The following is a 23,466-nucleotide window of genomic DNA, read 5'->3' on the forward strand; positions in this document are numbered from 1 at the left end:
TGTATTTTGTCAAATGCTTTTTCTGCATCAATTGAGAGGATCATATGGTTCTTGACTCTTTTCCTGTTGATATAATCTATCACACTGATCGATTTGCGAATGTTGAACCACCCTTGTATCCCAGGGATGAATCCCACTTGGTCTTAATGGATAATCCTTTTAATGTACTGTTGGACCCTATTAGCTAGGATCTTGTTGAGAATTTTGGCATCCATATTCATCAGGGAAATCGCTCTGTAATTCCTTTTGATGGGGTCTTTGCCTCGTTTGGGGATCAAGGTAATACTGGCCACATAGAATGAGTTTAGTAGTTTTCCTTCTGTTTCTATTTTTTGAAACAGCTTCAGGAGAATAGGTATTATTTCTTCTTTGAATGTTTGGTAGAATTCCCCGGGAAGTCCATCAGGCCCTGGACTCTTGTTTTTGGGGAGGTTTCTGATAACTGGTTCAATCTCTTCATAATTAATCAGTCTGTTTAAATAATCAACTTCTTCCTGTTTCAGTCTTGGTAATTTATAGGTTTCCAGGAAGGCATCCATTTCTTCCAGGTTGTTTAATTTATTGGCATAAAGCTGTTGATAAAAGTTTCTAATGGTCCTTCCTATTTCATTGGTGTTGGTCGTGATCTCTCCCCTTTCATTCATAATTTTATTAATTGGGGTCCTTTCTGTATTTTTTTGAATAAGTCTGGCCAGTGGCTTATCGATCTTATTTATTCTTTCAAAGAAAGAACCAGCTTCTAGTTCTGTTGATCTACTCTACTGTACTCCCGGTTTCTAATTCATTGATCACTGCTCTAATTTTGATCACCTGCCTTCTCGTGAATGGGTTAGGCCTGTTCTTCTGTTCCAGCTCCAGCTTCTTGAAGTGAGAATATAAAAACTGCATTTTAGATTTTTCTGTTCTTTTGAGTGAGGCTTGGATGGCTATGTATTTTCCCCTTAGGACTGCCTTTGCAGTGTCCCATAGGTTTTCGACTGATGTGTTTTCATTTTTATTGGTCTCCAAAAATTGTTTAAACTGATTTTTAATTTCCTGGTTTACCCAATCATTCTTTTTTTTTGTTTTGTAAGATTTTTATTTATTTCTTTGACAGAGACAGGCAGCGAGAGAGGGAACACAAGCAGGGGGAGTGGGAGAGGAGGAAGCAGGCTCCCAACGGAGGAGCCTGATGTGGGGCTCGATCCCAGAACGCGGGGATCATGCACTGAGCTGAAAGCAGACGCTTAACGACTGAGCCACCCAGGCGCCCCTCTTTGTTGATTTTCTGCTTAGGTGATCTATCTATTGCTGAGAGTGGAGTGTTGAGGTTCCCTACTATTAACGTATTATTATCTATATGTCTCTTTATTCTGGTTAAGAGTTGGCTTGTGTATCTAGCTGCTCCCCTGTTGGGGGCATAGATTTTTATAATTGTCATATCCACTTGTTGGATATATCCTTAATAATATAATGTCCTTCTGTATGTTTAACAACAGTCTTATTTTAAAATCTAATCTGTCTGATATGAGAATTGCTACCCCAGTTTTCTTTTGAGGTCCATTGGCATGAAAAATGGTTTTCCATCCCTTCACTTTCAGTCTGGGTATATCTTTAGGTTCAAAATGAGTCTCTTGTAGACAGCAGATGGATGGGTCATGTCTTTTTATCCAATCTGCAACCCTGTGGTGTTTTATGGGAGCATTTAGGCCGTTCACATTGTGATTATTGAGAGAGATGATTTTAATGATGTCATGTTGCCTGTAAAGTCTTTGTTTCTATAGATTGTAAATTTCTGTTCTGTATCACTCTTTGGGCCTTTTTACTTTTATAGAACCCCCCTTAATATCTCATGTAGGGCTGGCTTGGTGGTCACAAATTCCTTCAGTTTCTGCCAATCTGGAAAGTCCTTATCTCTCCATCAATTCTGAATGACAGCCTTGCTGGATAAAGGGTCCTTGGCTGCATGTTCTTCTCAGATAGAGCTTTGAAAATACCCTGCCAACCCTTCCTAGCCTGCCAGGTCTCTGTAGACAGGTCTGATGTTATTCTGATATTTTTCCCTCTGTACCTAAGGATTTTCTTCCCCCTGGCCGCTTTCAGTACTGTATCCTTGGGTCTAATATTTGCGAATTGCACTACGATGTGACATGGTGTAGGTCTGTTCTCACTGACCTTGGGCAGGGTCCTCTCTGCCTCTTGGACACAAGTGCTTGTTTCCTTTGCCAGATTAGGGAAGTTCTCAGCTACAATTTGTTCAAATATCTCTTCTAGACCTCTGTCTTTCTCCACCCCCTCGGGGATGCCGATCATTCTGACATTGGAACATTTCATTGAGTCTGTAATCTCTTGTAATCTACTTTTTTAAAAAGATTTTATTTATTTATTTGACAGAGATAGAGACAGCCAGTGAGAGAGGGAACACAGCAGGGGGAGTGGGAGAGGAAGAAGCAGGCTAGGCTCCCAGAGGAGGAGCTTGACATGGGGCTCAATCCCAGAACGCCAGGATCACGCCCTGAGCTGAAGGCAGACGCTTAACAACTCACCACCCAGGCGCCCCATAATCTACATTCTTGAGATTGGAGTTTTTTGAGGCAAGTGTCTGTTTTACTTTCTCTTCCACCATCCCGTCCTCCAGTTCACTGATTCGTTCTTCTGCCTCATTCACCCTGGCCGTCAGAGCCTCTAGTTTTGACTGCATTTGATCCATAGCGTTTTTAATTTCTGCCAGATTCGCTCTCATTTCCACCCTTAGAGATTCTATATTCTCGTTAATATTTTCGTTANCTTTCTCTTCCACCATCCCGTCCTCCAGTTCACTGATTCGTTCTTCTGCCTCATTCACCCTGGCCGTCAGAGCCTCTAGTTTTGACTGCATTTGATCCATAGCATTCTTAATTTCTGCCAGATTCGCTCTCATTTCCACCCTTAGAGATTCTATATTCTCGTTAATATTTTCGTTAATATTTTTTTCAAGTCTACACATCACCTTGACCATTGTTACTCTGAACTCCATTTCTGACAATTTGCTTATATCCATATCCATCAGTTCTGTGGCAGAGGCCACAGTCTCTCTCTCTTTTCTTTGCTGGGGGTTTCTCTTCCTCGTCATTCTGATGAGGAGAGGTTGTGGGGATGCCAAAGCCCAAATTATTGACCAGGACCCAGGCAATGTGCACTTGTTTTATAGGGACCTTAGGGATGTGGGCTTCTTGATTTTTCAGCCTGCCTTCTGGGGGAGGGGCCTGCCGCGCTGATACTCAGGCAACCCTGTTTGGGTAGAGTCTCCGTGTCCCCTGTGAGGGGGGATGGGGATGGGCACGCTGTGAGCCGGTATTTCCAGGCTTTTGTTCTCTGGTGGCTTTCCCTGGCCATTTTCTGTGACTCTTTTGAGAGTCAGAGCAGCAGTGGTCGAATTCCAGCCTCTGTCTCAGAACAGAGAGATTGCAGTCCGCTCTCCACTGAGCTTTCCTGCCCACTCCAACTCTGTTTCTGTCGGTGCTGCCAAAAACCCTGCAGCGTCCTGGGTTCTGAGCCCCACAGCCGCTCTCCTAGCCCTCACCTCCAGGGCCGGCACGCCTCTGTCCTTTGTGCTTCCAACACCGCTAGCCACCCCCGGTTCCCGTGCGTGCTCCTGAGCTCCCTGTTTCAGTGTGGTTCGTGTGCACACCGGAGCGCCGGTTTTCAATCTAGCACGTGCTTCTGAGCTCTTGGTTTCAGTCTAGTTAAAGTGTGCGCTCCGGAACTCCGGTCGTCAGTCTGGTCGCGCGCCTGCGCCTGCGTCTGAGCTCCCGGTATCAGTCCAGTTCCAGTGAGCACTCCGGAGCACTCCGGAGCTCCAGTTTTCAGTTTGGATGCACGCGCGCTCCCAGGCTCACAGTCTCAGTCTGCTTTTTCACGGGTGCGGGTGAGTGAGTCCAGCTTGCTTCCCAGTGCAGGTGGCTACTGCTTTGCACCCGAGTGCGTTGGCTTCCTCCCCCTTCCATTTATCTTCCGATATCTGTGCGCAGATTCACAGCTCCCCGCTTCGCACCTCAACATTCAGCTCTGGAAATGTTCGTTTGTAGAGATCCAGATGTATCTTCCTGTGTCTCAGGCTGATTCTGTGGATTTTCAGGATGGTCTGGTAGATATCCAGCTCGACTCGGACCAGCTGAGAAAGGGGTCCTCTACTCCTCCACCATCTTTTCTCCTCCTTGCAGAAAGTGGTTGCTTTTCTGTTCATAGAGTTTCTGCTACTCTTTTCTTTGTTCTCCAGTTGCGTTCATAGGTATTCAGAATGGTTTGGTAGCTCTCTAGCTGAGTTCCTGGGACCAGACGAACTTTAGGTCTCCTGCTCCTCTGCTATCTTGGAAGATCCACATCTGGGTTTTTGTCTGTTTTATTGGCTGCCACAAGATTGCAGCATGTATAACTTAACCTTCAGCTGTCTAGTTAGATTAGTGCAATCTGGAAGCCTTGTACCCATATACATCCCTTTCCCTCTGTGTTACATGTTGAGGTTTTCATAGGAATTACATTCATATGTATGCGTTGAAAACCTCATCACTAGTATTAAGGTTTTTTACTTTTGATCATCATATGTAATGGAAAAAATTTAAGACCACTAGTTTTGTCATATTTACCCAGATTTTTACCATTTCTGTTGCTACTCTTGATGGAACCTTTTTAGGACACATTGCGTGTGTCATCGCTCTGTTCTCCTAAATACTTGGTGTACATTTCTGAGAATAGTGATATTGCCTTACATAGTCATAGCACAGTAATTGACTCCATAAATTGACATTGATCTAATACTTTTATCTGATTTGCCATCCGTATTCCCATTTGTTAGTTGATCTAATGATGTCCTTTTTTGCATTTTCTTTTCCCCTGTGTTACATGATCCAGTCTGGTGTCAAGTATTGCATTTAATTGTCATGACTTTATAGATTCCTTTAATTTGGAACAACTGCAGAGCCTTTCTTTGCCTTTTATTACTTTGACATCTTACAAAATACAGTTCTTCTATCTTTCCACCCCCCCCCAATAGAATGTTGCTTATTCTGTGTTTGACTTTTTGTCACGATCAGTTGCTATTATGTATTCTCAAGCAAAATACTCTACCGGTGATATTTTGTGCTTCTCAGTTCTCTGCTGTTGTAGGTGGCAGTAATTTCAATTCAGTCATACTCTTGCCTCATTTTCCACTGTGGTTTTGTTTTTTGGGTTTTTGCCTTCTCTTGCAATAATAGGCAGTCTGTGGGGAAATATTTTATGACCATGCTGATACTACTCTTCATTAAAATTTCTGCCTAGATTTAGCATCATCCCCTAGTGATTCTTGCGTGATCACTGTTCATTGTGATGGTTAAAAAATATTTCAAATCCAGCTCTTCCTCCACTTATCTCAATAGATACTAGGCCTTATACTTAAACAGATTTCCTTTCTCCCCTATATATGTGTGTTTACATGTACATATCTATTTATTATAGTATGATTTCATTCATTCTTATTTTTTTAGTATTTATAATTCCTTACTCTTCTTTATTTATTTTGGTGCTTAAATTAACTTTGACTTGACCAGTGGGAACTTCTTCAAGCTGACTCCTGAATCTGTGTGATATTCCCTCATCATAATTTTTTTTAAAGATTTTATTTGACAGAGACAGTGTGTGAGTACACACACAAACAGGGGCAGGGGCAGGCAGAGGGAGAAGCAGGCTCCCCACTGAGCAGAGAGCCTGACATGGGGCTTCCTAGACCGTGGGATCATGGCCTAAGCTGAAGGCAGATGCTTAACCTTCTGAGCCACCCAGGTGCCCCTCTCTCATCATATTTTTGAGCACTTCCTTCTATTCTAGCAGAAAAATATTTTCCAGGCTCAAAATCTACCTCTCCTGCTCCAGTGTGTAAATTTAAACATAAATAAACACATGTGTATGAAATGTATATTATATACTTTGTAACTTATTAGTCTTGAAGAATATAATGCTGAACAAGACCGGTAGTTTCTGACTTCTTGAAGCTGACAATCTAGTGAATGAGCAGAATTAATATTTGGTGGTAAATGTTGGTATAAGGGCCTTGGGAATGAAAGTGCATATCTGCTGAGTGGCAAAATTGCTGTATTGCTTGGTAAGTAGCAGTGAACAGAATACAACATCTTTACCCACATGAACTTATTTTCTACTAGGGGAAACAGACAATAAACAAAACTAGTATGTAAAGTGGATAATCCTTTAGAGAGAGAGAAGTGGTATGGGAAACATTAAGTAGGATGGGAGATAGGGGTTGTGCAAGGTGAGGGAAAGGTATCTAATTTAGATAGTATGGGCAAGGAAAGGCCTCATGGAGAGGGTGACACATGGGTAGGTCAGGGAGCTGGCCTCACTTAACTACATCCTAGATACAGTTGTTATCAGCCTTAGGTATTCTAAAAATGTACCACATTTTGCCTTGTATTATAATCACTCAGATGTATATCTAATCTCTAGGGTAAATTATAAATATAATAAGGACAGTATACATTCATATAATATATTTCATTGGGTTTTTCCTTAAAACTAATGACTAATGCCACTGAATTAGAGATATTTAATCTCTGTGGAGCTCTTTTTTTATCTGCAAAATGAACAAACTGGAAGAAATTATTTACAAGGTTTTGCCCCATTCCCAGAGTTAAGAATAAAAATATTTCTGAGAAATAGTGGAATTTACTGGAATTGGAACCATAGAGCTATTAGAACATTCGTGATTTAGGATTCCTTTACAGCACGGTGTGATTGCCAGTATTTGGGGAATGCCTCTCAGCAAAACTGGATCTACAAAACACTGTCTCCCCCTCCCCCTGGGCCACCCACCCTACATGGAATTACTTCATCTAACAGATCGCTTATTGTCTGGTATTGCTTGTAGCACAGATTCCTAGACTCCTTCACTAAGTATACATGCCCACCACTACTTACAATATACTCAACTGATCTAGTTACAAAAATTCCTCAAGAATGAATCGTGTGTGTCAGATGCTGGGTTTTTTGTTTTTAGTTTTGATTTTTGGAAAAGCAGTCCCTTTGGGGGGGAAAACATGGAAAATCATAAAAAGCCATAACTGGAAGAAGGGATTTGGAAAGAAAGTGCTCAGATTAATCATTGAGTACCCTGAATGAACAGAACACGCTCATTTCCCAGGATTCACAATTCAGTTACTCCCGGTGCTGACTTACACAGGAGCCCTCGTGGATTTATCATTGTAAATTCTAATAAGCTCACTAAGACGAGCTTCAGAGTGGCTTCAGAGCACCTTTTGTTCAGTGATCACGAGCTGCCCCACATTGGTCACCTTCATAGAAAAAGCACTATAGTATAACTCTAGCTGCCATGAAGACCAGTTTGGTGAGGTCTCCCTGAGATGCAGTCCCAGTGAGTTCATCACTTGTTATGCGACCAAGAATGGAGAAAATAAACCTCACCACTGCTGTTAATATATTCTGAGGTAGTCCTTTTGCTATGCACAGGAACCAACAGCTTACATTTGATATATACATCTGTGCTCCTGTGTACTGCATGGCTAATACAGAAAGTTAAGAGTAAGTGCATGGGAGCCTGTTTTAATACGTTTTATTATTATGTGAGTATGGTAAGGCCAGCTGATCAGGAGATAGTTGCTATTGAAAAGATAGTCGGTGGAGCACCTGGGTGGCTCAGTCAGTTAAGCGTCTGCCTTCGGCTCAGGTCATGATCTCAGGGTCCTGGGATTGAGCCCTGAGTCAGGCTCCCTGCTTAGTGGGGAGCCTGCTTCTTCCTCTCCCTCAGCCTGCCTCTCCCCCTGCTTGTGCTCTCTCTGTCAAATAAATAAAATCTTAAAAAAAAAAAAAAAAAGGAAGAAAAGATAGTTTGTTACAGTTCCCAACAGGGGGAACATAGCATGTCTCCGGGGGCCACAGGGAGAAGCACTGACTGGCATGGGTCTGGAGGCAGAGGGAGAGGGGGATTATTACAGTAGTTTTTGAGGGAAGGAACAGGTGGGGTAAGGTGAGTAGGCTTCAGCTTGACTAGTTTGAGTAATTTCAGGATGCTCTGGGGCACAGGGGTGTCCCTGGTTGTCTGGTACCTGATCCTGGGATAATTACGACAGGTGGATGGCAGCCAGAATTTTGGGAGCTTAATAAAGGAGATGTTGGGGTGTGGGCTCTGGACTGGTTGGATCGTGTTTGAAAAGCATGCACGAGGGGCCTGACCCAGTTGTGCGGCTGACTCTTGGTTTCGGCTCAGGTCTTGATCTCAGGGTAGTGAGTCCATGTTGTACCCTGGGCATGGAGCCTACTTAAGAAAAGAGAAGAGAAGCATGCTCACAAACAACCTTGTAACCTTGAGCAGGACGGTTCCTCCAGGATCAATAAGGCCCCAGATGTGAAAGCATCAGAATACAGAAACCACAGAGCCCTCTTTGAGTCCTTTTTAAAATCCAAGGCATATTATGTTAGTCAGTCACCATACAGTACATCCCTGGTTTTTTCTGTAAAGTTCGATAAGTAATTAGTTGCATATAACACCCAGTGCACCATGCAATACGTGCCCTCCTTACTACCCATCACCAGCCTATCCCATTCCCCCACCTCCCCACTCTGAAGCCCTCAGTTTGTTTCTCAGAGTCCATAGTCTCTCATGCTTCATTCCCCCTTCTGATTTCCCCCGTTTCTTTATCCCTTTCTTCTCCTACCATAATATAATAAAAAAATATTATAATAAAAAAAATCCAAGGCATAGGTGTCAGTGAAACTAGCAGAGTAAGTACATTTGAAGATTCTGTCCTCCATAAAAGCAGCAAGAAAACTGGCCAAAGGTGTCAGAGTCAGATTTTTCAGAACTTTAAAAATGAACTGAAGTCTTGCAACAATCTAGGGTGCAGTTATTTAGGAAAAACAGCAGAACCTTGGTAAGTAGTTTCTTTAATGCCCTGTTTCCAGTTCTCCCTCACCAGCTCTTTGGTAGCCTGCTCTCACAGTGCAACCAGCAAGCCTGGCAGCCGCCAGAGGGAGCAGAATAGCTCAGATTCCTTCAGGGACTCCTTTCCAGTGAACTGTTCTTAGTTCCCTGGAGGAGCTCACTTGCAAGGCTGCGATTACTGGACTTGATGTAGAGCTCACCCAGTGTGAAAGCCTTTTCTCCAGGAGTATTTGTTGAAGATACTTTGATGCATTTTCTAAACTCGATTGCTGCCTGAGGTGGTACATAACAGTTGAGGGAATTACTAGGTTAAGTAAAAACCTTGAAAGGAAAAGCTGGAGAATGGGATTATGCAAAGGACTTTGAAAGCTCTGGTGCATTCCTGAGAATCTAGAAGGGCCGTGTGTTGGGTCGTCTTCATGCTCAGGAAAGATCTGAGATGGCCCTGATTACGGTTCTCACTCCTGGCTGATGGTGGGGTTCTGCGGAAGTGGCAGGTGAAGGCCAACGGAGTATTGTAGCTCCCCTCGCTGTGTGCCAAAGGTGTGCCCCAGCACACAGAGCCCCGTGACACATGAGTTCTAGGTGTTTAAGTAAAACTTTGTCACATGTTAGGTAACTGAGCAGAGACTTGAGTAGCCACACAGCAGAGTATAGACTGTAGATTTGCTCAGGAAAGTCACTGAACAGACAAAAAACAGAGCACAGCAAGTCTTGGAGAGAGGAGGAATCTGATTTCAAGAATTATCACACTATATTGTATAAAATGTTCAGTTTTCAACAAAAATTACAAGACATACAAAACAAAGTATGGTCCATACACAGAGGTAAAAAGCAATTGATCAATAGAAACTGTCCCTGAGGAAATTCAGATGTTGGATTTGCCCAAGATTTTGTTTGTTTGTTTTTTTGTTTAAAAGAGAGAGAGCATGTGTGGGGGTTGGGGTGGAGGGGCAGAGGGAGAAAGAGAATTTTTTAAAGATTTATTTATTTGAGGGGGTGGGTGGTAGAGGGAGAGAAAGAGAATCCCAAGCCGACTCCCCCTGAGCGCAGAGCCTGACGCACGCAGACCCAAACGCGGGGCTCAGTCTCATGACCCTGAGATCATGACCTAAGTCGAAATCAAGGGTCCGAGGTTCAACCCACTGAGCCACCCAGACATCCTTGGACTTGCCAAAGACTTTAAATCAGCTGTTTTAAATAAGTTCAAGGAGCTAAAGGAAATAATGCGAATGATGTCTCTGGTAGCAAATTACCTTAATTTTCTTCATGTGAGAATCTTTATTTTACTTTCAGTCTAGAAGAAGATTTTTTCTGGATATAGAATTTTAGTTGGGCAGTCCTTTCAGCATGTGAAAAATGTAGTGCCACTTGTTACTGGCCTCTATGGTTTTTGGTGAGAAATACAGTCTATTTTTTCTTTGCTTCCTTTTTAAATTTCAGAAATTTGGTTGTCATTTGTCTGGGTTTAGACATCTGTAGGCATAGTTTTGTTTTGTTTTGGTTTTTTTGTCACATTTGGGAATTATTCACTCATTTCTTTCAATATTTTTTTAAGTCCTAGGCCCTTTTCCCTGCTCCTTCTGAGACTGATGACATGAAGGTTAAACCTCTTGTTATTCACAACTTCCTAAAGAACTCTTCCTCCCCCCCCCAAATATGTATTCTCTGTTGATATTGGATAATTTCTGTTGATTTATCTTTCAGTTCACAGATTCTTTCCCCTACCACCTCCATTCTGCTATGGAACTCATTTGGTATTTAAATTATTGTATTTTGGGCACGCCTGGGTGGTTCAGTGGATTAAGCGTCTGCCTTCAGCTGAGGTCATGATCTCAGGGTCCTGGGATGGAGTCCCGCGTTGGACTCACTGCTCATTGGGGATTCTGCTTCTCTCTCTCTCCCTCTGCCCCTCCCCCTGCTCGCGTTCTCTCGCTCTCAAATAAATAAAATCTTTAAGAAGAATGAAAAGTAAATTATTGTATTTTTCAGTTCTAAATTATCCCTTTCTTTTTTTTATCTGTTATTTCTTTGTTGATACTTTCTGTGTTTAACGTTTCTTTTGATAATATTCATGATAGCTTGTCGCAGTATTTTTATGATTTTTACATTGGATTTTAACAGTTGTTTATATAGGGTGCCTGGATGGCTCAGTTGGTTAAGTGTCTGCCTTCAGCTCAGGTCATGATCCCAGGGTGAGTCCCACATCGGGCTCCCTGCTCAGCAGGGAGTCTGCGTCTCCCTCTGCCCCTCCCACTACTCCTGCTCTCTCTCTCTCTCTCTCTCTCTCTCTCTCACAAAAATAAATAAATGAAAATCTTTAAAAAAAAAAAAAGAGTTGTTTATATATTCTGGGAACCACACACTTATCAGATATATGTTTTCTGAATGCCACCATGTAGTTTCTTTTTACTACCTTGATAAATATCTTTTGATGCACAAAAGGTTTAAGTTTTATAAAGTTTACAATATTTTTTATTTTGATGTTCATCATTTTATTGTCCTATTTAAGAAACCATAGCCAAATTCAAGATCAGTTATTTGTTTCTATGCATTCTTTTGAGAGTTTTATAGTTTAGTTCTGTATTTAGTCCTTTGATCCATTTTGAGTTAATTTTTGCATATGGTGTAAAAGTAAGGGTGTCACTTCATTCTTTTGCAGTTGGGTATGCACTCATCCCCGTATGTTTCTGAAGGACTGTTCTTACCCTGTCGACCCCCCATTGGCACCCTCGTCAAACAAATTGAACATGGATCTATGATTTTATTTCTGGACTTAATTTTATTCCATTTATCCATATATTTATGGCTTTACTCATTCTATACTGTTTTGATTACTGTTGATTTGTAGTATATTTTGAAATAGGTTTTTTTTTTCCTTTTTTGAGTTTTTTTTTCCTTTTTTGAGATTGTTTTGGGTATTTTTTTTTCCTTTTTTGAGATTTTTTTTTTTCCTTTTTTGAGATTGTTTTGGGTATTTAGTGTCTCTTTCAATCCCATATGAATTTTAAGCTGGGCTTTTCTATTTGTGCAAAAAAACCCACAAAAAACAAAAAAACGTCCATTGGGATTTTGATAGGGATTGCATTGAGTCTGTAGACAACTTAAGTATATTGCCGTCTAACAGTGTTGTCCTGGCTATGGACACAGATGTTTTCCCGTTAACTTAGGCTTACTTTACTTTTTAAAAAAGATTTATTTATTTGTTTGTTTATTTATTTTTGAGAGAGAGAGCGAGAGAGCATGTGCACACACAAGCAGGAGGAGGGGCACAGGGAGAGGGACAGTTTCAAGCAGACTCTAGGCTTACTTAAAGATCTTTCAATAATGTTTTGTAGTTTTCAATGTACAAGTTTGGACTTCTTTGGGTAGATTTATTCCTATGTGTTTTATTCTTTTGGATAGTATTAGATATTGAGTTGTTTTATTTTCACATCGTTCATCACTTGTATAGAAATGTAAGTGGTTACTTGTGTCTGTATGCCTAAGGGTGTCAGTTCATAATTTTCTTCTCGTGTGATGTCTTTGTCTGGCTTTTGTATCAGGATAATGCTGGCCTTGTTCTTTTTTTTTTTTTTTTTTTTTTTTTTTTTTTTTTTCTTTACTTTTCCTCAGAGTCTGAGAATGATTGATGTTAATTCTTCGATAAGCGTTTGAGAGAGTTCACCAGTGAAACCGTCTGGTCCTGGATGTTTCTTTGCTGGGAAACTTCAATTATTGATTCAGTCTCTGTACTTGTTACAAGTGTATTCAGATCTTCTATTTCTTCTTGAGTCAGTTTTGGTAGTTTGTGTACTGTTAAGAATTTGCACATTTCATCCAGATTATTGAATTTGTTGCCATACATTGTTCATGGCATTCTCCTATAATCCTTTTTATTTCTATAAGGTCATTGATAATATCCCCCACATTCATTTCTGATTTTGGTAATTTGAATTTGTTTTTTTTCTTAGTCTACTTAGCTGAAAAGATCGTCAGTTTTGTTAATTTTTTTTAAAAAAACCAAAGTTTGGTTTTGTTTTTCTGTTCTCTGTTGCATTACATCTATTTTAATCTTTATTAATAATTTCTTTCCTTCTGCCAGCTTTGTGTTCAGTTTGCTCTTCTTCTTGTCTAGCTCCCTAAAGTGTAAAGTAAGGTTATTGATAAGATTTTTCTTCTTTTTTTAAAAGAAGAGTCTTTGCATACCTTTGAAAATAAGTTGATATTATTTCACACTAGGTGTTCATAGTTATATATTTTTCTCTTTGCACTGCTTTGCTCTATATGAGTTTTGCTAGACTGTGTTTTCATTTCATTTGTGTCAAATTATTTTCTTTTTTTTTTTTTTTAAGATTTTATTTATTTATTTGACAAAGAGACAGCCAGCAAGAGAGGGAACACAGGCAGGGGGAGTGGGAGAGGAAGAAGCAGGCTCCCAGTGGAGGAGCCCGATGCAGGGCTCGATCCCAAGACCCTGGGATTACACCCTGAGCTGAAGGCAGATGCTTAACGACTGAGCCACCCAGGCGCCCCTTTTGAGAGTTCTTATCATGAATGGATGTTGAACTTTCTGCTGCATATATTAATATAATCCTATCTTTTTTATTTTTATTATTATTTTTAAAGATTTTATTTATTTGAGAGAGAACAGGAGAGAGACAAGGAGAAAGCACAAGCAGGGGGAGCAGCGGGCGGGGGGGAGGCACGCTCCCCACTGAGCAGGGAGCCTGATGTGGGGCTCCATCCCAGGACCCTGGGATCACAATCTGAGCTGAAGGCAGCCACCCAACTGACTGAGCCACCCAGATGCCCCCATCCTAACTTTTTTTTTCTTTTTTTAAAGATTTTACTTATTTGCGAGAGAGTGAGCAAGAGAGAGAGAGAGCGAGCAAGAGAGAGAGAGAGCGCGCAGGATCAAGAGAGCACAGGCAGGGAGAGGCTGAGGGGCAGAGGGAGAGGGAGAAGCAGGCTCCCAGCAGAGGAGCCTGATGCGGGGCTCGATCCCAGAATGTTGGGATCACGCCCTGAGCTGAAGGCAGACGCTTAACAACTGAGCCACCCAGGCACCCCTTGTGTCAAATTATTTTCTAATTTCCTTTGTTATTCTTTGACCCCTTGATTCTTTAAGAGTATATCTAATTTTCACATATTGGTGAATTTTTCATTTTTCCTTATCAACTCCTAATTTTATGCCATTGTGGTTGGAAAAGATATTTTGTATAATTTTGTCTTCTAAAAGTATATCTAGACTTGTTTTGTGACCAAACATATGGTCTGTTCTGGAGTATGTTTCATGTGCACTTGAGAACAATATGTATTATGCTGTTGTTAGGTGTTTGTTTTTTTTTTATGTCTGTTGAGTCTAATGGTTTATACTGTTGTTCAGATCCTCTATTTTCTTATTGATCTTCTGTCTAGTTGTATCTGTTATTATAAGTAGGGCATTGAAATGTCCAGCTGTTATTGAACTGTTTATTTCTCCTTGAGAAGAAAGCATCTGTCAAGTGACGCTTCATATATTTTGGGATCCTTTGTTAGGCGCATGTATGTTTATAAGATATGTTGTATCTTCTTGGTGGGGTTGACCCCTGTATCAGTATATAATGTAATCCTTTGCCTCTTGTAACAATTTTGATTTAAATTCTGTTTCCTCTGATGATAGTGTAGCCATCCCAGCTCTCTTTTGGTTATTATTTGCATGGAGTATCTTTTTCAAGCCTTTCATTTGTTAACCTCTTTGTGTATGTATATGCCTCTAAAGTGAGTTTCTTATGGACAGCATACAGATGGATCAAATTTTTAAAAATTTATTCTGCCAATTGGACTTTTAATTGGAGAGTTTAATCCATTAACATTTAAAAGTAATTACTGATGAGGAAGTATGTGCTTCTGTGATTTTGCTGTTTGTCGTCTGTTCACCATGTCGTTTTTATTCCTCCATTACTAACTTCTTTTATGTTGAATTGATTTTCATAGTGCCCCATTTCGATTCCCTTTTCCTTCATCTGTGTAGTTTTTAGTTGTCTTTGTGGCTCCCTTGAGGATTACAATTAACATCTTAGACTTAACCTAGTGTGAAATAATACCAGCTTATTTTCAAAAGTATGCAAAAACTACATTCCCTTTGATCTCTTTCCCTCCTCTTTTGTATTATTATCATAGTTACATTTTTATACATAGCATACTCATTAAAGATTTCATATTATTACTCTATGCATTTGTTTTTAAATCATATAGGGAGAAAAAGAGGTGTTATAAATCAAAACTACAATAATACTGTCTTTGTTATTTACCTGTGTAACCAGTACTCTTTATTTCTCCATAAGACTTTGAGTTACTGTACAGTATTTTTTCATTGTAGCCTGAAGGATTCCCTTAGCATTTCTTGTAGGTCAGGTATATTAATCATGAACTCCCTCAGCTTTTTAGTATCAGAATGTCTTGATTTATCCTTCATTCTTAAAGGATAGTTTTGCCAGACATAGAATTTTTGGTTAACTCTATCCTTTTAGCACATTAAATGTCATCCCAATGCCTTCTGGCCTCCATGGTTGTTAATGATAAATCAGTGATTAATTTTACTCGTGATTCCTTATATGATGAGCTGCTTCTTTCTGGTCATTCTGAGGATTCTCTCTTCGGTGTTTGACAGTTTGAGTATAATGTGCCTCCGTGTGGATCTCTTTGACTTTATCCTTCTTATAGTTTGTGAACTTCTCAGACGTGTCTAGAGTTTTCCTCCACTTTGGAGAGGATTGGACCGTTATTTCTTGAGATGCACCTTCAGCTTCTTTCTCCTTCAGCTCTCCTGTGACTCCAGCTCTGTGTTTGTGGATACACTTGATGGTATCCTACGATTTTTTAGGCTCCATGTATCTTTCTTTATTCTTTTTCTTCCTGTGTTTTAGAGCAGATAATTTCACTCTGTGTATATGTTCATTTTTGCTGATTATTCTGCCTGCTTAAATCTTTCAAACACTTTAGTGAATGTTTCATTTCAATTTTTGTGATTTTTGGTTCTAAAATTTGTTTCCTTTTTCTAATGTGTCTTTATTAATATTTCTTGTCATACATATTACTCTCTTGGTTTCTTTGAGTTCTTCAATCATATTTAAGACATATTGATTTAAAGTCTGTGTAGTAGTTCCATTGTCTGTGTTTCCTTGAGGACAGTTTCTGTTAACTTTTTTCCTTCTTGTCACTGGGTCATTTTATATATTCTCTTTGCATGCTTAATTTTTGTGGCTGTTGTTGTATATGGACATTTTTAATATGCACAAAAAGAAAAAACAACAAAAGCAAAAATATTTTCTCTCTCGTCTCTGCATTTTGGCTGTGTATTGGGACATTCCTTTTGCACTTAGCAAGGCCTTTTCACATTCTGTTTTGCCTCCATGCCCTGCTTGCCTGTAGCCTAAAGATCAGCCAGAGGTGAAAGTGTGTGGTCTTCTCAGGTCTTCTGAGCACACTTCCTGCCCTGTACACTCACATGGTTTTCCAGTTCCTTCTTACGTGGACTCTTTTCAAACTCTTTACTTTCTAAAGATTATCACTCTACACCTTCCCTCCTTTGGCTTTCAGCACGTGTGTTGTTTCTCGTAATTGCTGTTTCGCACCAGTCGGCACTGGCGTATCCATCTGACTCTCCGTATCTTTGAGAAAGGCTCTCTGCATAGTCACGTTCAGGAAAGTTACGAGCTACGTGGAAAATAGGCCCCTTCGATTAGTCCTCAGGGACCCTACAGACAGATCAAAACAAACAGAACTCAGTTGGGAACACAAAAGAAACACAGTTCTTCGGGAACAAGATCCAGTCTGCTGTGGTCAGGATGAGGTTCCACTGAGAAAGCAGGATGTGATCTTAAAGACCCACCATGCTCAGGTGGCGGACACTACAGTTTCCCTCTCTGCTCAGTGGCCCTTCTTCTGGTTATGTGTTTGCTGGGTTGCTGTAAGCATTTTACTGTCTTACCAATTTCCTGTAAGTGTGATTCTGACAGGCATGTTGTGGTTTTTGGTGTTTCTGAGGAAGGATTGTTCCCATAGTCCCTACTTGGCCATTTTTTGCAACTGTCCTTGTCAACACGCTTTTATTGAAAAGCACAACCTGGCTCACTTTTATGGGCTCTAGTTGAAGGACTATTATAGTTTATGAGCTATATTTTGGTTTGCCCCTCTTGTATACTGCCCTGAGGCCACTCTGAATTCTGAGCAGTATTCTACACTGTAATTCAGTTCTTGATGTTTTTGCTTTATTGTCTCTGGTCAGTTTTGTGTGAGGGCCACTTGGTAGTGATCTCAGGACTTCATACATAAATGTAAGGAATCCCTTTCTCTAGGTTCCTTCTCCCTGATTCTCCCCACTCTGTGCTTGGGATCACTTAGTATAGGGTGGAGAAAGTTGACAAAGCATCTTCCTGTGTTTGCAGGAGCCTTTCTGGTGGAGAGTGCGAATGGCGCCTCCTCTTGTCTCAGTTTTGCTTGTTGTCAGATGGGACTAATTGACAAAGCTTTTCCCACAGTCTCCCAGCAGCAGCATTCCCTCAGGATCTGAGAGTCCTGCTTCTTTGCTGGCTTTGCTTGCTGTCAGCGCTGCCAGTTGTCTGGTTGGGAGGAAGAGGGCACAGCTCCTCTTGGCTGTTAGGGTTCTGTTCTTTGTGCCTCCCTCTTCAACCACTTCAGAAATTTTATTCCCTGGGGCGCCTGGGTGGCACAGCGGTTAAGCGTCTGCCTTCGGCTCAGGGCGTGATCCCGGCGTTATGGGATCGAGCCCCACATCAGGCTCCTCCGCTGTGAGCCTGCTTCTTCCTCTCCCACTCCCCCTGCTTGTGTTCCCTCTCTCGCTGGCTGTCTCTCTCTGTCAAATAAATAAATAAAATCTTTAAAAAAAAAAAAAGAAATTTTATTCCCTAGTGTTTGAAAACTTTTGCTGATAAGTAATAAATCACAGAGGAAACTTACAAACATTATGTACAGTGGATTAAATTGCATGATTTTGAACATAAACAGATTTAATTGACATAAAATACTATCTTTGCTTTAGGTGTCCAGCGTAATGATTCAATATATATATATATATATATATAGTGAAACGATCATTACAGAAAATCTGATTAACGTCTATCACCACATGTATTCACAATTTTTTCTCCTGAGAACTTTTAACGTTTACACTCATAGCAACTTCCAAATATATAATATGGTGGTATTAACTGTAGTCACCATGCTGTATATTAATTACATCCCCAAGACTCATTTATTTTATAACTGGAAGTATATACCTTTTGACCACTTTCACTCATTTTGTCCATTCCCCACCCCTCCCTCTGGCAGCCACCAATCTATTCTCTGAGTCTGTGAGTTCATTTGTTTCTTTTAGATTTCACATGTAAGTGAAATCATATGGTATTTGTCTTTTTCTGTGTGATTTATTTCATGTGGCAGAATGTCCTTAAGGTCTCATCATGCTGTTGCAAACGACAGGATTGTCTTCTTATTTACCAGAATTTCTGTATCTGTCCGTTCATCGATAAGCAGTTATGTTGTTTCCATGTCTTGGCTATTGTAAATAATGCTGCAGTGAGCATGGAGGTCCAGATATCTTTTTGAGTTAGTGTTTTCATTTCTTTTGGATAGATACCCAGAAGTAGAATTGCTGGGTCACATGGTAGTTCTAGTTTTAATTTTTTGAGGAACCTCCATACTCTTATCCTCAATACACCAATTTATATTCCTATAAATCGTACCAGTTTGCATTCCCACCAACAGTGTGTGCAGGTTTCTTTTTCTCCACATCCTCACCACTACCTGTTATTTCTTGTCTTTCTGATACAGCCGTTCTGACAGGTGCTAGGTGGTATCTCATTGTGGTTTTGATTTCCATTTCTCCAAATGTGATGTCGAGTCTCTTTTCATGTGTCTGCTGGCCATTCGTGTGTCTTCTCTGGAAAAATGTCTATTCAGGTCCTTTGCCCATTTTTAAATATGATCATAGTTTTTGCTATTGAGTTTTATGAGTTCTTGTCCTCCTCTTCCTTTCTTCTTTCTTCTTCCTCTTCTTCCTCCTTTTCTTCCTTCTCTTCTTCTTCGTGCAAAAAAGGTGGTTTAAAGCACGGGGACAGGACCCGTGGGCAGAAAGACCTACACTGGGATTGTGAGGAGAAATCCGAGTTTTATGAGTTCTTTATGTATTTTGTTTATCTACCCCTTACCAGATAAATGATTTGCAAATATTTTTTCCATTCAGTAGGCTGCCTTTTCATTTTGTGGATGGTTTCTTTTGTTGTGCAGAAGCTTGCCTTAGCGTTTGGTGTTAAATCCAAAAATTCATCACTGAGAGCAGTGTACTTCCTCTTCCGTTTTATATAACCCCTGCTGGCTAGAGGGAATAATCTTTCCTTGGGACCTTTTTTTCTGTTTTCTTTTTTGCTTCAAACTTTGGCAGTTCTGAGTCACAGTTGGCTGTAGCATCCAGATTGGGATATACAGGAGGCAAAGATAAACCCCGAGGAACTCATCACCCAGTCCTCCCTAATTCCTCCTAATTCCTAATTCCCATTCCTGCCTTCTTTTGTCCATGTTTCAGAGTCTTCCAATATTTGCTTTGTGTGTTATGTCCATGGTTCTAACCCGTAATTGGAATGTTCAGGTGGAGTGTGCTTACTCCATCATGAGTAGTATGGGAACTCGACTCCCACAATCATTTATTGAAAGCATGGTTAAGTGAATACACTCATCTTGCCTACAGGTTGCTTATTTTATGGGTATCAGTATAACAAGAGGTATGGTATTAAGAGCCTTAAGATAAATTCCATGGGAGCTCATAGGCAATAAGAATGAAATTATTTTTAGCCATTTTGGAATAGGTCGTGTGGTGTGGTGGTGAGGTCATTGTTCAGAAAATAATCTCTGACACCAACTGGAATGTCCTGTAATTCAATTCAGTCCTGACACTACTCACATTTAGTGCAGACCTGCAGGTTAAGGGCAAAATCCTGAACAAGACTGCCCACTTCAGACGCCATCCACAAGTATCAGGAGCCATCTGCACTCCCCACGACCCACTCAGATTTGATAATTTGTTAGAAGGACTGAGAAAACTCACAGAGTGTTATAGTAAAGATTATCGTTTTATTACAAAAGCTGTACCCAGGAAGAGGCAGATGGAAGCAATGCATAAGTCCAGATCTGGGGCAGGGTGAGTGGGTTGGGGGAGGAAAAACCTAGAGGTTCTATGCCCTCTCCCTGTGGGATCTGAGCATATCAGCCTCCGGGCACATCAGCGTGTTCCTCACCCAGGAGACTCCCCTGAGCTTTATTGTACAGAGCTTTCCCTGGGGTTTCACTACTGCAGTGCAGTTGATGGGATGACTGGCCATGTGATGCAACCCCTCCAGCCCTCCTGTCCACCCTGGAGGTCTGGTCGGCCCAAAGTTCCAACCCACTAAGCATGTGGTTAGTCTTTGTGGTGACCAGCCCCCATCCTGAGTCTATCTAGGGGCCACCGTGTGTCTCATTAGCATAAGAGATGCACACTGGTCACTCAGGAATTCTAAGGGTTTTGAAACTCTGTGCCAGAAATGGGGGGAAAAGACCAGAAACAGTCTTTATTATATACCATGGTCATCAAATACAAATTCAAGGACAGTTTGGTATTTGAGTGATATCTTGAAAGACGAATAGGATTTAAACATTTTAAGATGAGGCAAAGGGCATTTCAGGCTGAGAAGTTAGCATTAGCAGTCACACAGGGGCACATACTCAGAGTTCAGAATATAGAAATATATCAAGTACTTTTTTTTAGCTTTGGCGTATATAAAAAACAATAAGATCAAAAATGCCAGTTTGGGGCTCTCATTTATGATATTTATGAATCATAGACTCTTCTGTTCTTACAGAGCAGAAGAAAGAAGAGATCTGTTGATGTTTTTCCGCAGCCTACACTTTTTTGTGGAGTGGTGTGAATATCGTAAGCGCACATTTGAACACTTCAAGGTAGGGTCTGAAGTTTTTTAATTTAAACGTATTCAAAAAGTGAAGCTGGTTGAAATTTAAACGTATCCGACAAGTGAAGCTGGTTTTAATTTGGAGATTTAACATAACATTCTTTCCTTAAAGTTTTCAAACAATAGAAAATATTTTCATTGGCTTCTGGAATTTGCAGTTACTTGGAATAAATGAGGAGGAATGCTTTTGTACAAACCAGTGAGTTATTTGTATTATGGGATATCTTGAAAGAGGTAGAGTTATATTCTTGTTTATTTTATACACATTTTGAAAAATTAATGTGTCAAGGGTACTAGAAGTAAAATACAAATGCTAAAATGAGTGTAATCACAGTGGGTTAATCACCGAGCACTATAATCTTTACTTCCTACTCAAACTCTGTATTTTGAGCTTCTTAGTTATCATATATTTTGGGTGTAAGTGTTGAAGCCTGATTCTGGTGTAGTAATGCCTCTTAAGTCTGATATGGATCCATTTAAGGACTTCGTTTTATTCTGTTTTCTGGCTTTACTAGAATTACGTTGGGCTGCATTTCTATCCCCCATGTTCTTAGTTGGATGGCAGCGATATTGACAGCAGTGGTCCACACAAAATCCAGTTCTGAAAGAGTAAATATGGTCTCTCAAAAGGCTAACTCCCAGGTCATGACTGTTGTTTTTATGACTGGTACTAATGCTTGTTTATTTGGATTTATTATTATTATTATTTCTGTTATCCCTACTACTATTATTATTTGCGTTCTGTTTGGTTGCGTCAATAAAATCTATCCGATGTAGAATTTTCCTTTGGATGAAGCATGCCTGTAGCTGTTCTATGGTCCCTGGAGGAGTTCTCTCACTGTTGTTTACTTACGTGTGCTCTTGCACCAGAACAGTGAAATAGCTTTGCTTCACAACTGGTAAAATACAGTCGTGATTGGGAGTATGCGGGCGGCTGTGGGGAAGCACCACCTAACATGGGTTTACTGGTACGTTCGAATACGTTGCAGGAATTGTGAGTTCTAGTCCCATGTCCAAAGTTGATTTGCCTCTCGGTGCTTTCAGGTCAGGCGTGGAAGCGTGACTGGTGTGGTTTACCCTGTAGAGGGTCGAGTACTTCTGTGAGCTGGTCTTTGTTGGTGATCAGGTCACTAGAATGGAAAGACACGGTCATGCTATCCAGCCATCACCGATATTTATCTCCAGAACTTTTATACATTTCAAACTGTACCTGTTCCCATTAATATTAATTTGTCATTCCCTCCTACCCCAGCTCTTGGGAATCACCATTCTATTTTGGGTTTCTGTGAGTTTCTAGGTATCTCATTAAAGCAGAATCATAAAATCTAATACTTTTTTGTTTGGTTTATTTCACTTAGCATAATATTCCCAAGGTGTAGCACAGTGAAGAATTTCTCCCTTTTCAAGGCTGAATAATATTCCATTGAATGGATATTCTTCATTTTGTTTATTCACTCATCTGTTGATGGATACTTGGCTTTGTTTCTATCTTTTGACTATTGTGAACGATCCTTCTATGAACATTGGTGTACAAATACCTGTTCAAGTCCCTGCTTTCAGTTCTAGTCATATATACCTGTAAATGGAATCGTTGAATCATATGGTAATTCTGTTCAATTTTGTGAAGCACCCCATATTCTCTTCCACGGTGGCTACACCATTTTACATTCCCAACAGCAATACACAGAGCTCCCAGTTTCTCCGCATACTTGGAATATTTGGGGTCTTCTCTTTGTTTTGGTTTTTTGGATCATAGCCAACCTAACGGGTGTGAAGTGGTATTTTCATTGTGGTTTTGATTTGCTTTTCCCTAATGATTCGTGATGTTGAGTATCTTTTCATGTGCATATTGGCCATTCATATATCTTCTTTGCAGAGATGTCTATTTAAATCCTTTGCCCATTTTTTAACTGGGTTGTTTGTTTTTTTTTTTTTCAAAAAAAAGTTATAGGAGTTTTTTAAAATATATTCTGGATATTAATCTTTTATCAAATATATAATTGGCAAATATTTCCCCCCATTCTTTGGCTTGTCTTTTCATTCGTTTGATAGGTGGCCTTTGATGCCCAAAAGTTTTACCTTCGACAACATCCTGTTTGTTTATGTTTTTTGCTGTTGGGTTAGGGTTATCCAAGAAATCATTGTCAAATTCAATGTCATAAAGATTTTCCTCTTTTTTCCCCACTAAGAGTTTTATAGTTAAGTTTAGGTGTCTGATCCAACATGAGTTAACTTCTGTATACATCGTAAGCGAAGGCGCCACCTGAATTCTTTCGCACGTGGATATCCGATTTTCCTAGGTCTTAGCACCTTTGTTGAAAATTATTTGACCGTCTATGCAAAGGTTTGTTTCTAGATTCCCTGTTCTCATCCATTGTTACATATGTTCCTATCCATGCCAGTACCACACTTTTGATTACTGTAGCTTTGTAATTCACTTTTGAAATGTGGAAGTGAGAGTTCTCCAATTTTATTCTTCTTTTCTAATTTCTTTGGCCTATTTGGAGTCCCTTGAGATTCCATATGAATTTTAGAATGGGTTTTTCTATGTCTCTGAAAAATGTAATTGGG

General features: G+C 40.2%; 1 protein-coding gene across 5 annotated transcripts in view; it reads left to right on the forward strand.

Moving 5' to 3' along the window:
• CENPP (centromere protein P) overlaps positions 1-23,466 on the forward strand; it is a 234,751-nt gene that overhangs the window by 44,513 nt on the left and 166,772 nt on the right. For 3 of the 5 annotated variants that reach the window (XM_034647391.1, XM_034647385.1, XM_034647387.1), the window contains one exon: positions 20,770-20,884. In XM_034647391.1, the coding sequence (XP_034503282.1) occupies positions 20,770-20,884 (115 nt within the window). The remainder of the gene's footprint in view (positions 1-20,769; positions 20,885-23,466) is intronic. The other 2 variants (XM_034647386.1, XM_034647388.1) reach the window with 1 other exon arrangement.

The sequence above is a fragment of the Ailuropoda melanoleuca genome, chromosome 17 (assembly GCF_002007445.2).
Source record: "Ailuropoda melanoleuca isolate Jingjing chromosome 17, ASM200744v2, whole genome shotgun sequence".
Classification (NCBI taxonomy): domain Eukaryota; kingdom Metazoa; phylum Chordata; class Mammalia; order Carnivora; family Ursidae; genus Ailuropoda; species Ailuropoda melanoleuca.